The sequence below is a fragment of the Falco biarmicus genome, chromosome Z, assembly GCF_023638135.1.
Source record: "Falco biarmicus isolate bFalBia1 chromosome Z, bFalBia1.pri, whole genome shotgun sequence".
NCBI lineage: Eukaryota > Metazoa > Chordata > Aves > Falconiformes > Falconidae > Falco > Falco biarmicus.
The window spans coordinates 32,093,937-32,107,710 of record NC_079311.1 but is presented as its reverse complement, the minus strand read 5'-3'; the positions used below and the strand labels follow the sequence as shown (position 1 = coordinate 32,107,710).

The following is a 13,774-nucleotide window of genomic DNA, read 5'->3' as shown; positions in this document are numbered from 1 at the left end:
TGTTACGGAGACCAGATCCCCCGGTTCAACTCCGAAACGGTGCTGCTGTGTGCGTTTCCACGGGGCGGGGAGGAAACACCGATCACCATGCCCGCAGCACCTGCGCAGCAGCAGTGCCGGGGACGTGCTGTTCGCGGCTCCAAGTCCCCACCTCAGCAACTGCAGCAGCGTCACCCCGAGCTCCCACCGCGCCCGCCCGGCGCCGCTGGCCCCAGGGCCTAGTCTGGGCCTTGCGCCGGCAGGCCCCGGTGCTGCGGTGGGGTGGGGTCTCACAGGAAATACGCTGCTGCGGGCAGGGGGAACGCCTCCACTGCTGGCGTCGCAGGTTCTAGCTTACAGCAGCGACTGCCAAGCACGCAGCGCCGTAGCACAGCCAGCCGCCACCCGAACAACCGGTCAGCGTTACCCCGCGCTGGGGCGCCGCCAGCGCTGGCCCCGCCGGTCCCTCACGTTTCCGCCAGGGGACGGTGGAAGGGGAGGAGCAAACTGGAGCACGCCAGACCCGGGCGCCGGCTCGCCTCCCGCCGCCTCCTCCGGTACGTTCCCGGCGATTAATGAGCAGAGCCGCGAATTAATACTCTCGGCGCGGCCCCCGGGCGCTGCCGGTACCGGTTACTGGTCGGGGGGCAGCCGTCCCGCCCGCCCGGCGCGCCGCGGTCCCGGCCGCGCAGCCCCCTGCCCTCCATCCCAGGCGGGGGCGATGGAGAGCCACGCGGCCGCTCTGCCCTCCGCCGCGGCGCCCGCCTCTCTGGTTTCACCAGGCCCCGGAAGCGGCAGCGGGGCGATGGCGGCAGCGGGCCCGGCGGCAAGGCCGGCGGCGGCGGAGCTGCAGCCGGAGAAGAACGGCGGGGAGCCGGAGGGCGGCTTCGGGCAGCTGCTGGAGGAAGCGGATGCGAGGGAGGACGCCGGCTACGTGCCCTACAGGTACGGCCGCGACAGCGCAGCCCTCGACCGGCCGGGATGGGGCTGCGGCGGCGCGGAGCCTCGCTCTCGCCACGGCCGTGGCAGCCGCCCCCGCTGCTGGGGCGGCGGGAGGAGAGGGCCGGCTACTGTCCGTGCAGGGCCGGCCCCGCGGGCGGAGGAGGGGGAGGAGAGGCTGAGCGGGACGGCGGCGGGCAGGGCAGGGCCGGGCCGGGCCGGGCCGGGCCGGGGCGGCGGGCAGGGCTGCGGCGGCGGCGGGCAGGGCAGGGCAGGGCAGGGCAGGGCTGGATGGTGATTTGAAGAATCGGTCCCCAGTATTCGAGCGAGCGAGGTGATCTTTATTCGGCAGCGCTGGGTGCGTGGGGGATCGCTCCACCAAAGGCATGCACACCGAGGGAACCTTTCAGCCCCCTCTTTATACAAGTCACTCGTGTCTATTCATTAACTTTCCGGGAACACCTTAACATCTCTCACACCTGGACGATTGGCACATTCCATTCAAGGGCCTAGTATATCTTCACGTTAACAACGTGAACATATCTCGTGCCTGCGCGATGGCCTGGAGGAGTTGTCTCTACGCAGACTCTGTTCCTTAGCGGCCATGTTCGAAGCCTCCATCTTCGCCGCGTTGCATGTACAACAGGAATCTAAGACTTAGCAGTCTGTGCATCCGTCATGTGGCAGTAAGGGTCCTTGGACATCTCCCGACTTTAACTAAACATAGTTGCGTCATCCTTGAGATAAGCGGTACAGCATGCACTGTTCAGGCGGCGGTGCCGGCGGCTGGAGCGGGAAGCCTCGGCAGCCGCTCGGCGCTGCGAGCGCCGCGATCCGCTCCTACCCGAGGCACCGCGGGGCAGCTGGGGCCGTCCTCCGCCAGGCGACCTTGTGACTGAATTTTCATGTGGTCGCCTGTGTCGGTGCCTCCTTTCCTCGAGTTCGCGCTGGTCTGTGCTACAGGCAATAATACAGTGGCAATAATGGGGACCGGTGGGAACAGGGGTGTGTTACTGGACGTAGATCTCTGCATGTAGCTTTGCATTTTTTGCTTCTTGGAAGCACTGAAAAGACAAAAACATGTGTTTACAGGGTCAGGAAGGAATGGGCGGATATTGAACCTATCCCTCAGAACGACGGGCCAAATCCTGTTGTTCAGATCATCTACAGTAAAAAATGTAAGTTTTAAATACATTCTGCTTTGAAAACCAAAGGCGGTTGAATTGGTATCGGTCCTTGGTGGTGTGAAAGCGAAACTTCATGTTTTGGGTAATATGTTTTCTAGAGGAGTACACTGGAAAAATCAATATTCATCCTGTTACGGTGGTTGTGTGTGCTGTTTTCACCAAGCATCTCTAAAGCTGAATCTTCATCTGAGATGTGAATAGCCAAGGTTTTATTTTAAAATCATATGGCTTAAGAGGCAATACAGCAGATTGGCTGGTTCACATAATAAGGCATTTCTAGCCCACAAGTGGAAGACAGACAGACATATGAAGGTCCTGCATCTGGGGAAGTAATGTGAGTAAGCAGCAAGGCGTTTTTCTGATGGCTTTGCATATGGTTTGGATGGTGTATTTTTAAGAAATTTTGGTAGGCTTTGGGTATGCTGGTATCGTTTAGAACTTTCCACCCATAGTGCTGTCAGACCAATCTGTAGCTGTCATTTTAACATTTATAAAGTCCACAAAATAGGAAGTAGTGTCAAAGGATTATTAACCTTACACGCTAATCAGGCAGTTGTCTTATGGCCTTCAATAAGATGCTGTTATCTATTTAGTTCAAGACGTCTATGATTACTTCCGGGCGGTTCTGCAGCGGGATGAGAGAAGCGAAAGAGCTTTCAAGTTAACAGCAGATGCCATTGAGTTAAATGCTGCAAACTACACAGCATGGTAACTGATAATCTTGGGATTATTTCTGTTGTCGTTTGATTGCTGACCTCTTACGTGTTTTATAATTTTGTTAGTCTGATCAGCGTATGACTAGTTGAGTTTATGCAGAGGACTAGTGTAGACTTCCAGTGAGCTTCTGAAGAAAGTCTTTGTTCAGTATTTTCCATGTCTTATTTTGATTTAGTGGTTTTCTTTCATTTGGCTTAGAGGATATTATCGATCAAGGTCACGATTAGGCACAAAAAGAACTTTGATGTTTAACATTAGGTTGCTTACCTGATGACGCAGCCTTGGCAAAATGCTGAAGATGGCCTCTGTTGACTCCAAGAAGAGGCATAAAAGCATGATAGCTGCCGTTTCCTGCGAAATAACTGCATACTTACTAAATGGTGCATTTTAGGTTAGTGTTCATTTAGATAATGAATAAACAGTGAATTTCTGATGTTCAGAGCAGGGCCCTGTAACATGTTTATGCCAACAACTACCTCTTTGTATGTCTTTATTTGACTAACTTGCATGGGGTCAGAAAGTTTACATTTCTTTAGCGCATAATTCATGGTTTCCGTGATGATAAGTACTCCTGTGGCTTGGCAGAGGTTCATTTGAAACAGGATCGCTGTGAACTTAGATAACATGCTGGTTTAACCAGCTGTATTCCAGTTCTCCCCTGTTTGATAATTGAATGGCCTTCAGCAGACCTGGATATGTGGTTTAGTTTTTTGCAGTCTTTTTAACTCATTATTTGTTAGAAAAACCGTGAACAAAGGTTATTCTGTGTTCCTCTCTGTGAATTTTAGGAGAGCCCTGTTGCAGTGTCTGAATGCTTGACTTTTGCACAGGCATTTCCGGAGAGTCCTCCTGCGGTCTTTGGGAAAGGATCTTCATGAGGAACTGAAGTACATTACAGCTATCATTGAAGATCAGCCAAAGAACTACCAAGTCTGGTAAAATCATGTTTTACTCTCAGTTCTTAACACTTTTGCGGGTAACTTTTGCTTTGTAAATTGGCTAGAGTAATTTGTGATCATTGATGCTAAAAGTTATTGAAAGTTGCTGCCTGCATCTACTGCAGTGGCGGTAGCGGAGGAGTTACATGGAGTTGCATCAGCATCACTGCCAAAGGCCTCTTTAGCAGTTTGTTCTAAAAGTGATTATGACATGCAAAAAAGGCCTTGTTTTCATTTCGATTTTTAAGCTGTCAAAATAAGCCTGACAGACCAAAAAAATGACTGATGAAAAGGCAAACAAAAAGACAAATAGAAAAAACTATTTTTTTCTTTTATTGGCTCTTGGGGTTTGCTTACCTGTTGTTTTTTGGGGGGAATAGGAAAAGCAGCAGGGTTGTTATTGCTAGAGAAATAACATAGTAGTAGAAAATTTTACTCTGCTGAAGGCTTTGGCCAGGAGTGTTAAAAGTGGGAATGTTACTTCAAGTAAACATCACTTGTCTAAAAGGAGGTGATTGGCCAATGTGTATGCGTAGTTAGAATTTGTTATAGGATAGGTATGCGTCAAATATATCTCAGGCACAAGTGAAATGTTTCGGTATGTTTGATTTGAAGTGTTTAACTAGTGTTTTGTTCCTGAGTAGTACGGTTGTTGCGTGCTGTTTGAATACAGACCACACATCATAAAAATTTTTATAGACTATTCTAAAAATAGTTTTCTCCTCTTGTCCTTAGGCATCACAGACGGATGTTGGTGGAGTGGCTGCAGGATCCATCCGAAGAGCTTGAGTTCGTAGCTGACATTCTTAAGCAAGATGCCAAAAATTACCATGCATGGCAACACAGACAGTGGGTTATTCGGGTATCGTATCCAACATTGTATTCAGAATTACTGAGACTCACTAAATAACCTGCTCAGGCTGTAGAGTTTGGTTTCTTAAATACAATCGGAATTCCATTTGGCACTTTGTTTCTTAAGGCTGAGGGGGGAAAACCAGTTGTATTTTAATGTGTGGTAGAGGTTAGCTATAAACTTGCCTTTTAAGAAGCAAGTTCAAAAAGGTCTTTTCTTGTTTGCTTGCTGTTCCGTGTGTGAATTTAATGAAGAGCTAATACCCTTGTGTGCAGCTGAATAGCGTATCGTGTTCCTCGTTCACCCATCCTTAATTTATTTCTTTTAAAAAGTCTCTGTATCTAACGTTCAGAGACCTCAGGAGCAAGGAGAATATATAAAACTTTGGATTGTGACATTGTCTCTTCCTTCCCTTGCCACAGGAGTTCAAATTATGGGACAATGAACTAGAATATGTAGACCAGCTTTTGAGGGAAGATGTGAGAAACAACTCGGTTTGGAACCAACGACACTTCGTAATTTTCAGCACCATCGGCTATGATGACCCAGTAGTCCTAGACACAGAAGTCCAGTTAGTAATGCTTTTCATGCTCGCATTCAGCATTCTCCATTATATGGAAGCAAAGGAATATTTTGACAGTCCCTGTGGGCTTGTCTTTCCTGGTTTTATTGCGGTTTCTGGGCTCACTCTCGTGGATGGCAGATCAAGTGTTGGTGCATATATAGCTTGCTTCAGTACTACTGACTTGTTGAGCAGTACAGAAGCAAGCTATGCTTACCCTGGGCAAGGCGTTCTCGTGAGTCTGTGTTCCGACCCAGTTTATTGTGCAAACAAAACTTTTGGCTTTTTGTAGTCAGCTAGCTGTAGTGGAACAACCTGCAGATGTGTGGCACTGGAAACGTCGTGAGCTGTGCTGTTCAGTAGTGTCTTACGTCCTACCCCTAGAAAGCTTGGAAGGAGAGGCACTCTGTGTTGTGATAAACTGCTGTTTCAGTACTACAGTAGCCACAATGATTTAAAGATAAGATGGGCGTGGCTTGTAGGAAGAGGAATTGCCTTTTGTGAGGAGTTTGATACAGCTGGAAAAAGAAAGGAGCTTTCAGGGGTTTGTGGTCAGTGCAACAACAAATGTCTCTGTGAGTTGGCCAGTTTGGAGGACAGTGAGCTTTGGAAACTGTTTCAAAGCTGCACGTTTGTAACTGAAGACAAACTGGGCTTCTAGACATCTATTTTACAGCTGATGGTGGTAAAGGAATCTTCCTGTATGGTTTTCTTATCTCAGACCGCTGGCCAGGATTGATGGTTAGGAGAAGCTGTTTGTCTAAAGCAAAGGAGCAATGAGGAGAAGTTCCTGCAATTATTTGGAGTTACTCTTCAGAAGAAATACTGGGTCTCTGAATAGGTCCATTGGTACGTTGTTCGTAGAGGATCCCAACCCTCATCGCCTTCTGTGGTTGTCTTTGCAAACTGCTCTAAGTTGTACTTCTCTTCCAGTCTATAACTTCTCTGCAGATTAATAAATCTGAGCTATTTCTATGACTTAGGCTCGGATATTTACAGCTTTTTCTCTCCAGAGGTTGCATCTAAACATCCTCCCTTGATCTGTTTATACATGGTGCTGTGTTCAAGTTAATTAGATACCATCTAAAGAATCAGACTGTCTAAGGTTAAGACTTCAGGGATGTCATTATAGAACTGTAGCTGGGCTGCTTGTTGCTTGATAAACTCGGTCTTGGCCATAGTGACTGCAGAAAGTTAAAAAAGGTTGAGAGTTGTGGGTTTGTGGGGGTTTTTTTCTTCAGTATTGCTTATAGAACTTTTTGTCAGTATTTGTTGTCTCTGAAAATCAGGTGAATGATTACGCTGGTGAAGGGCAGAAGGTAAAGTCTGTTTTGTGAAGATGAAATGTGGCTTTGCAAAAGTATGGCAGATGTCTCTTGTTGCTTTGCTTTCAGAGGAGTTGCCTAATTGTTACTTTCAAAGAGCTGCTGCAGAAGGCTGCGTGAGCTGAAAGCTCAAGCTTTGCCTTTCTGCAGTTTGCTCAAATACAGCCTCGTGAAAAAGGTTTTGCAAATAGGTACAGAACATTTTGAATAGGTACATAGTTGAGATGATCTGGCACTCATATGAACATAGCTCAACCTGGGCTTCAGTTACTCTAGCCCTTTTCAGCCCCTTGCCATTTCTGAGCATTAAGGCACAAGTTATTCCTTTAGCATACCAGGACAGTGTATCGTGTTTTTTCTTAGTGCAATTGCTCATAATTTCAAGAACTGTTTCATTATTGTATAAAATGCAGCAAATGGAAGACTTCAGAGTCTAAAACAGTTCTGTCAGTGTCTGTTGGTCTGGGACTGGCGGTGATTGTATTGCAAGGCATTTTTGATCTGTGACCCAGATGAGATGATCTGCAAAAAGTCTCTGAATCAGAGTAGAGGATGTGTTTGGGAGTGTCTGAGCACATGCCAGTAATTTCTGACTGCATTGTTAGTGGCTGCGTTCCTGACCTATTGTCTTTTTCTCACAGATACACTCTTGAGATGATCACGGCAGTGCCACATAATGAGAGCGCTTGGAACTATTTAAAAGGGTGAGGTATTCTTCTCTGTGGGGCAAAGAGAGTATCTGTAGAAAGTGTCTTACGCCTAGCTCTTAACTAGAAAGAGCTCGTTGCTGTTCATTCTAGTGTTGTGGGCTTAAGCAGGGAGGCGAAAGCTTGCTCAAAGGCTTAATACATCAACCTAATTTCTCTGTAACTGTCCGCTAAGTTTCTGGCCCTGTAGTTCTTGTGGGAGATTGCAAGTGCTTCGCATGCTTTTAAAAACTTGGCCTGTGATGTTACTGGGTTCAAGAGCCTAGAGCAGGAAGCAGTGAGCATGCTTTCAGTCTTAGTTTCTGCTCAGTTGAGCATGCCTGTATTTAGCCTACTGCCACATTAAGCTGTATTACTGCTGCATGCTGCTTACTTTCTGCCTTACTTGAGTTTGCACCCTTGTTTCAAAACTGATCTCTAAATAAAGGAGTCATAACCAAAATTGAATTCTTCACACCGTATTTCCCAGCATTACGTTTCAAGCCTATTAACCTCTGTTCTAGGATTCTACAGGATCGTGGTCTTTCTGAGTATCCAAATCTGTTAGAGCAGCTGTTGAATTTGCAGCCTAGCCACAGTTCACCCTATCTGATTGCCTTTCTTGTGGACATATATGAAGATATGCTTGAGAACCAGTGTGATAACAAGGAAGAAACACTAAACAAGGCATTGGAGGTACGTTTTGAGAGGTTGGGTTTGCTTCTCAGGTATGCTATCTGTTGCTCTCTTGGTTTATATCCCGACAAAATGAGATTGATTTTCATAACTAGAGCAGGTTATTTGTCAATCTCAGGAGCTCTGTGGGGAGTTGAACTTGAAAGCCAGATAATCCCAAGAGTCTCATGAACTTTTCTGTAAATAGTAATTTGCCAGTTACAAAATCACTGTAAGTTTTCTTCACCTGGTGGCGAAGGAAGGTTCCTAACACTGCCTGCGGAAGAAAGGAGATACTTGAACAATCAAGGAGGTTCTGATGCTAACTTTGTAGTCCAAAATCACTTACCTGCAGGCTAGTGAATCTTGCCTCAAGTATCTGTATCTAAACTCCCTTTGCACTTCTTAGGTCTTTCCAAGAAAGCTGGCAGAATTAGCTTAAAGGCTAGTAGGCACTGGGGACATTGTGAGGAATGTCAGGCACCATTTCCTACAGAGCATAAATGACTCGTAGCAATGTTGTGTATTCCCTGACCTGCACATTTGGGGAGATCCGTGTGGTTTGCAGTGTAGTTTTTACATTACTTTTTTACTTTTTTACTTTTACTTTTCATTCACTGTGGAACAGACTGGAACACAGTGTAAGTAGAGCTGCCGTTCTCACATGGAGTCTGTATTCCAAAGTTTGTCAACACTTTTCCTTTGTTGTGTTCTACAACCAGAGTATAAATAAGTGCAGTTGTACCTCACAGCTTGGTGTCCCTTTATACTGTCTCTCTGAGTTTGACTTCTTCATCTATTTAGGCATGGAATCTCCTGTTTCGCAACTCTCATTCACTGACCAGGGCAATGCCCTCTGATTATCAAAGGGAATTGACTAGAAGACTTGCACAGTGTTCATAGCATATACCTTTTACACAGCACATCCTGTGAGTGGGGTTGACTTCTGTGCCTCGCTGCTTACCCAAGTCGAAATAAAACAAATCAGAATGTGTAGAAATAGCGTGCGGCACCAGCTTTAACATGTCGTGAGAGAAGGTTACTGACTTGCATGGAGAATCCTTTTGGGACAGTATGCTGAGGGAAAAACCATAAACAAAATACCTCCTGTCAGTCCACTGGCAGTACTGGAGATTTAAGAGCAGGATGTTCCCCCGCTGTTTTGAATGAAGTGGTTTACAGCTACTGGACCACTGAAAGACAGTCAGGTTTGTCAGGAAGTCCCAAGTACGCTGTAGTGTACTGCAGGCTGAATAGCCTGGGATAGATGACAAGTGGTGGGCACAGAAAGGAGTCATGGGGAAGCAGTTGCAACTGAAGTAGGACTGGGGAGGTTTGTGCAGTGTCAGACTGGTTGACTATCAATTGGAATTGATACCAGTTTGAGGTCACTGGACAGTTGCAACTGGTGAATAAAACAAGTGTTGCTAAGAAAGGTGTTTTAATACTAGCTTAGTCCTATATTGCCTGTGTTTTTATAAAGATAATTAAGAATTCCATCAGCTTTTGGTGTAACACTCCAATGTCTCAATTGTCTTTCGTAGTTGTGTGAAATTCTAGCTAAAGAAAAAGACACCATCCGGAAGGAATACTGGAGATATATTGGAAGGTCCCTTAAGGACAAGCACGGCTCAGGCACTGAACAGAGCATGCTGACAGACAAACAGCAGTAACTGAACTTGGAAGAAAACTGCTCACCACCTGCTGACTGATGCCTGGCCAGCCCCCAAGGAATGATCAGCAGGTGCCGGCCAACCCCCAGTCCCCAGTTTGTATACTGAGCGTGACATCCCATGGTATGGAATACCTCTTTGGCTAGCTCAGGTCAGCTGTCCTAGCTGTGCCCCCTCCCAGTTTCTTGTGTCCCTCCAGCCCTCTGGCTGGCAAGGCCTGAGAAACTGTGAAGTCCTGGAATTAACATAAACATTACCCAGCAACAATTAAAAACCATCAGTGTTCTGTCGACATTGTTCTCGCATCGTAGCCAAAACACAACACTTTACTACTTACTAAGAAGAAAATTAACCTTATCCCAGCCAAAACCAGGACAGTATCCACCCCTTATTCCATACCATTTATGTCATGCAGCATTTTCCAATACGTAACCACATCTCCTGTCTTTTAATATAAATACACGGATATCATTCCCTTAGTCTGTGGACCATCCTTCTGAAGTCCGCTGCGTTCATTTAGTCCGTGACATTGGGCTTCATCTGTTACAACAGTCTGTCCAGGTGGGAAAGATGGTGTGAGTTGTTGGATTGTTGTGTCTTGGAGGCAGTTCTAATTCTATTAGAGCTGCCCTGATCTGGTTTCACCAAAGTCATTCTTCATTGGTGTGGCAGTTGAAAAGGACTCGGGTTCAAATCCAAAGTGGTAGAGATGGCACCACAAGGCACTCAGTGTACTAATAGGCATATAGAAATGACAATATACAATACTGTGTAACAATTAACATCACACAACTTAATTAATTGGCTGTTTTCACCCAAAATCAAATCCCCTTGAGGCACACATCAAACTTCCCCATCCTTCCGTATTACCTAGTAAGTGCTCCCGGGTCCATTAGCAAAAGCGGTCCCACAAGTGTGTTTGCCTTTGCCTGAGGCAGGAATGACCCAGACTGTGTTCCCAGACATAATGTTAAGGTGGACTACTGGAACTGTGTCCCTTTCTACAGCATGTAGAAGCTTTGGTTGGGCGGGTCCAGCTTGTCTGATAGGTCCTGTGGTGTTGACTAACCAGGTGGCCTTTGCTGAGTGTGTATGCCAGTGTTTGAAAGTTCCACCACCCTTTGCTTTCAGTGTAGTCTTTTAACAGTCCGTTACATCACTCAGTTTTCCCAGAGGCTGGTGCATGGTAGGGAATATGATACACACGCTCGATGCCATGCTCTTTGGCCCAGGTGTTTACGAGACTGTTTCAGAACAGTCTCTGTTGTCTGATTCTGTTCTGTTCTGCTCTTTCTGGGGTGCCGTGTCATCACAAGACCTGCCTTTCAAGGCCCAGGATAGCGCCTTTTCAACCTGTGGCATGGGGCACAGGGTATGTTTCCAGCCATCTGGTGGTTGCTTCCACCATTGTAAACACAGGGCGTTTGTCTGGGTGAGTCTGGGGGAGTGCAATATAGTCAGTCTGCCAGGCCTCCCCGTACTGTTATTTCAGCCATCATCCTCCATACCACAGAGGCTTTTAACTGCTTGGCTTGCTTAATTGCAGCACATGTGTCACATTTGTGGATTACCTGTGCAGTAGCGTCCGTGGTTAAGTCCACCCCTCGATCCTGGGCCCACCTATATTTTGCATCTCTTCTTTGATGGCCTGAGGTGTCATGGGTCCACCGAGCTATAAGTAACTCACCCTTACGTTGCCAGTCCATATCCACCTGAGCCACTTCAGTCTCAGCTTCTTGATCTACCTGCTGGTTGTTTCGGTGTTCTTCAGTGGCCTAGCTCTTGGGTACGCGAGCATTTACGTGACGTACTTTTACAACCAGGTTCTACCCCCCTCCCCGAGCAGCAATATCTTGCTGCAGTGTGGCAGCCCAGATGGGTTCACCTCTCTGTTGCCAATTACTTCGCTTCCATTGCTGCAGCCGCCCCCACAGGGCATTTGCCACCATCCATGAGTCAGGATAGAGTTAAAGCATCAGCCACCTTCCTCATTCAGCAACCTCTAAAGCCAGCTGGGTAGCTTTCACCTCTGCAAACTGACTTGATTCCCCTTCAGCAGATTCTGCATCATGTCACAGGGGTCTCCATACAGCCGCCTTCCACCTCTGTTGCTTTCCTACCAATACCACAGGACCCATCGGTAAATAAGGCATACTTCTTTGCGGTCAGGCAGTTCATGGTACGATGGGGCTTCTTCAGCACGTGTCACCTTTTCTTCTGGTGACATCCTGAAGTCTTTGCCTTTTGGCCAGTCCATAAGAATTTCCAAGATTCCTGGATGATTGGGATTGCCTATCTGAGCTCGTTGTGTAATCAGCGTGACCCACTTACTCCACCTAGCAGCAGTTGCATGATGTGTAGAGGAGGCCCTCCCTTGAAACCTCCATCCCAGCACTGGTAACCGGGGCGCCAGAAGGAGCTGTGCTTCACTACTGATCATTTCCAAGGCAACTCGAACCCCTTCATAAGCTGCCAGTATCTCTTTTTCAGTTGGAGTCTGGTGGGCATCAGATCCTCTCTATCACCGACGCCAAAAGCCCAAGGACTGACCTTGAGTGTCCCCTGGTGCTTTCTGCTAGGTGCTCCAGGCAGGGCCATTCTCCCCGGCTGTGGTGTAGAGCACATTCTTTACATCTTGCGCAGTCCAAACTGGCACAAGGCCTTGCTCGAACTATCTCTCGTTTAATTTATTCAGAGGCTTGTTGCTCAGGGCCCCATTTAAAATAGTTTTCCTTTCACATCACGCGATAAAGAGGGTTTACAATCGTACTGTAACTTGGTATGTTCATTCTCCGAAAGCCCAAAACGCCTAAGAAAGCGTGAGTTTCTTTCTTACTAGTTGGTGGAGACATCCCTGCTGTTTTGTTGATCGCACCTGTTGGGATCTCACAACATACATCCTGCCATTTCGTCTCTAAAAACTGGATCTCCTGTGCAGGTCCTTTGACTTTACTTTGTTTTATGGCAAAACCGGCTTTCAGATGGATTTGGGTGATTTTCTCCCCTTTCTCGAAAAGTTCTTCTGCTGTATTGCCCCGTACGATGATGTCATCAATGTCTTGCAGGTGTTTTGGACCTTCACCCCGTTCCAGTGCAGCGTGGATCAGTCCATGGCAGATGGTAGGGATGTGTTTCCAGTTTCCGCCCCTGGGGCAGTCGATTCCAGATGCATTGGACACCTTTCAAGTGAAGGCAAACTGTGGCCTGCACTCTGCAGCCAAAGGGATTGAGAAAAGTGCATTTGCAGTATCAGTGGCGGCGTACAACTTGGCTGCCTTTGATTCCAGTTCATGTTGAAGTTCTAGCATGTCTGGCACGGCAGCACTCAGTGGCGGCACTAACTTCATTCAGGCCACGATAGTCCATTGTTAGTCTCCATTCTCCATTAGGTTGTCACAGTGGCCGTATGGGGGGCTATTAAAGGGTGAATGGGTTCTGCTGAGATCGCTCCTTAGTTCTCTGGTTGGCGAACCAGCTCCTGGGTGGGAATCGGTGAGTCTCGGTTGGTGCGGTATTGCCCCCGGTGCACCGTGGTAGAGGCGATCAGCGCCTGCTGTTCCTCAGCTTTCGGTAATCCCCACCACAGAAGGTTCTTCTGAAAGACCAGGCAAGGTAGAAAGCTGCTCGATTTCCTCTGTTTCCAGAGCAGCTATACCACAAGCCCACTGATACCCTTTTGGATCCTTGAAACACCCTCTCCTAAGAGAGTCTATGCCAAGGATACGGGGAGCTTCTGGGCCAGTCCCGATGGGATGTTTTTGTCACTCCTTCCCAGTTCAGCCTCCAATACAGTTAGCTGTTGAGATCCCCCTGTCACTCCAGAAATACTGGTTGGCTCGGCTCCTTCATAGCTTGATGGCGTTAAAGTACACTGTGCACCTGTATCTACTAAAGCTTTATGTTCCTGTGGGTCTGATGTGCCTGGCCGGCAGATCCACATGGTCTGGTAAACGCAGCTATCCGTGTCCTCCGCCTGGCTGCAGGCAGGGTCGCTGTAATCCTGCTTGTAGGATTCTCCACCAGGGTGGCAAGTGGTGCGAAGCGGATGTAGCGTGGAGTAGTTCTGGTCACTTATGTCTTGGCAGAATGGATTAGAATTCCTTTTCACAGGATTGTGGGTAAAGCCAGCTGTATCAGTCTGTCTGGAAAGCTGCCCTCTGGAGACTGGAGCAGCAACCTTCTTGGAAGACTCTTTATTTATGATTATTTTTCCTTGTAATTAATGCGCCTGTGCCTCCAG

General features: G+C 47.5%; 1 protein-coding gene across 1 annotated transcript; it reads left to right on the top strand.

The window, feature by feature from the left end:
- Positions 1 to 567: 567 nt before the first annotated feature.
- On the top strand, positions 568 to 10,013 carry LOC130142646 (protein farnesyltransferase/geranylgeranyltransferase type-1 subunit alpha-like). Its single transcript, XM_056324942.1, has 9 exons — positions 568 to 924; positions 2,011 to 2,096; positions 2,699 to 2,813; positions 3,653 to 3,757; positions 4,496 to 4,622; positions 5,036 to 5,184; positions 7,142 to 7,204; positions 7,711 to 7,882; positions 9,406 to 10,013. Exons 1-9 carry the CDS (start codon positions 701 to 703, stop codon positions 9,532 to 9,534), a joined length of 1,170 nt encoding a protein of 389 aa, XP_056180917.1. The 5' UTR covers positions 568 to 700; the 3' UTR covers positions 9,535 to 10,013.
- Positions 10,014 to 13,774: the final 3,761 nt, after the last annotated feature.

Excerpts from the sequence above, each read along its gene's own strand:
- LOC130142646 (XM_056324942.1), top strand. The coding sequence starts at position 701 with ATGGAGAGCCACGCGGCCGCTCTGCCCTCCGCCGCGGCGCCCGCCTCT. Across the intron at positions 2,814-3,652 it reads GCTGCAAACTACACAGCATG|GCATTTCCGGAGAGTCCTCC; the intron begins GTAACTGATAAT and ends ACTTTTGCACAG. Across the intron at positions 3,758-4,495 it reads CCAAAGAACTACCAAGTCTG|GCATCACAGACGGATGTTGG; the intron begins GTAAAATCATGT and ends TCTTGTCCTTAG.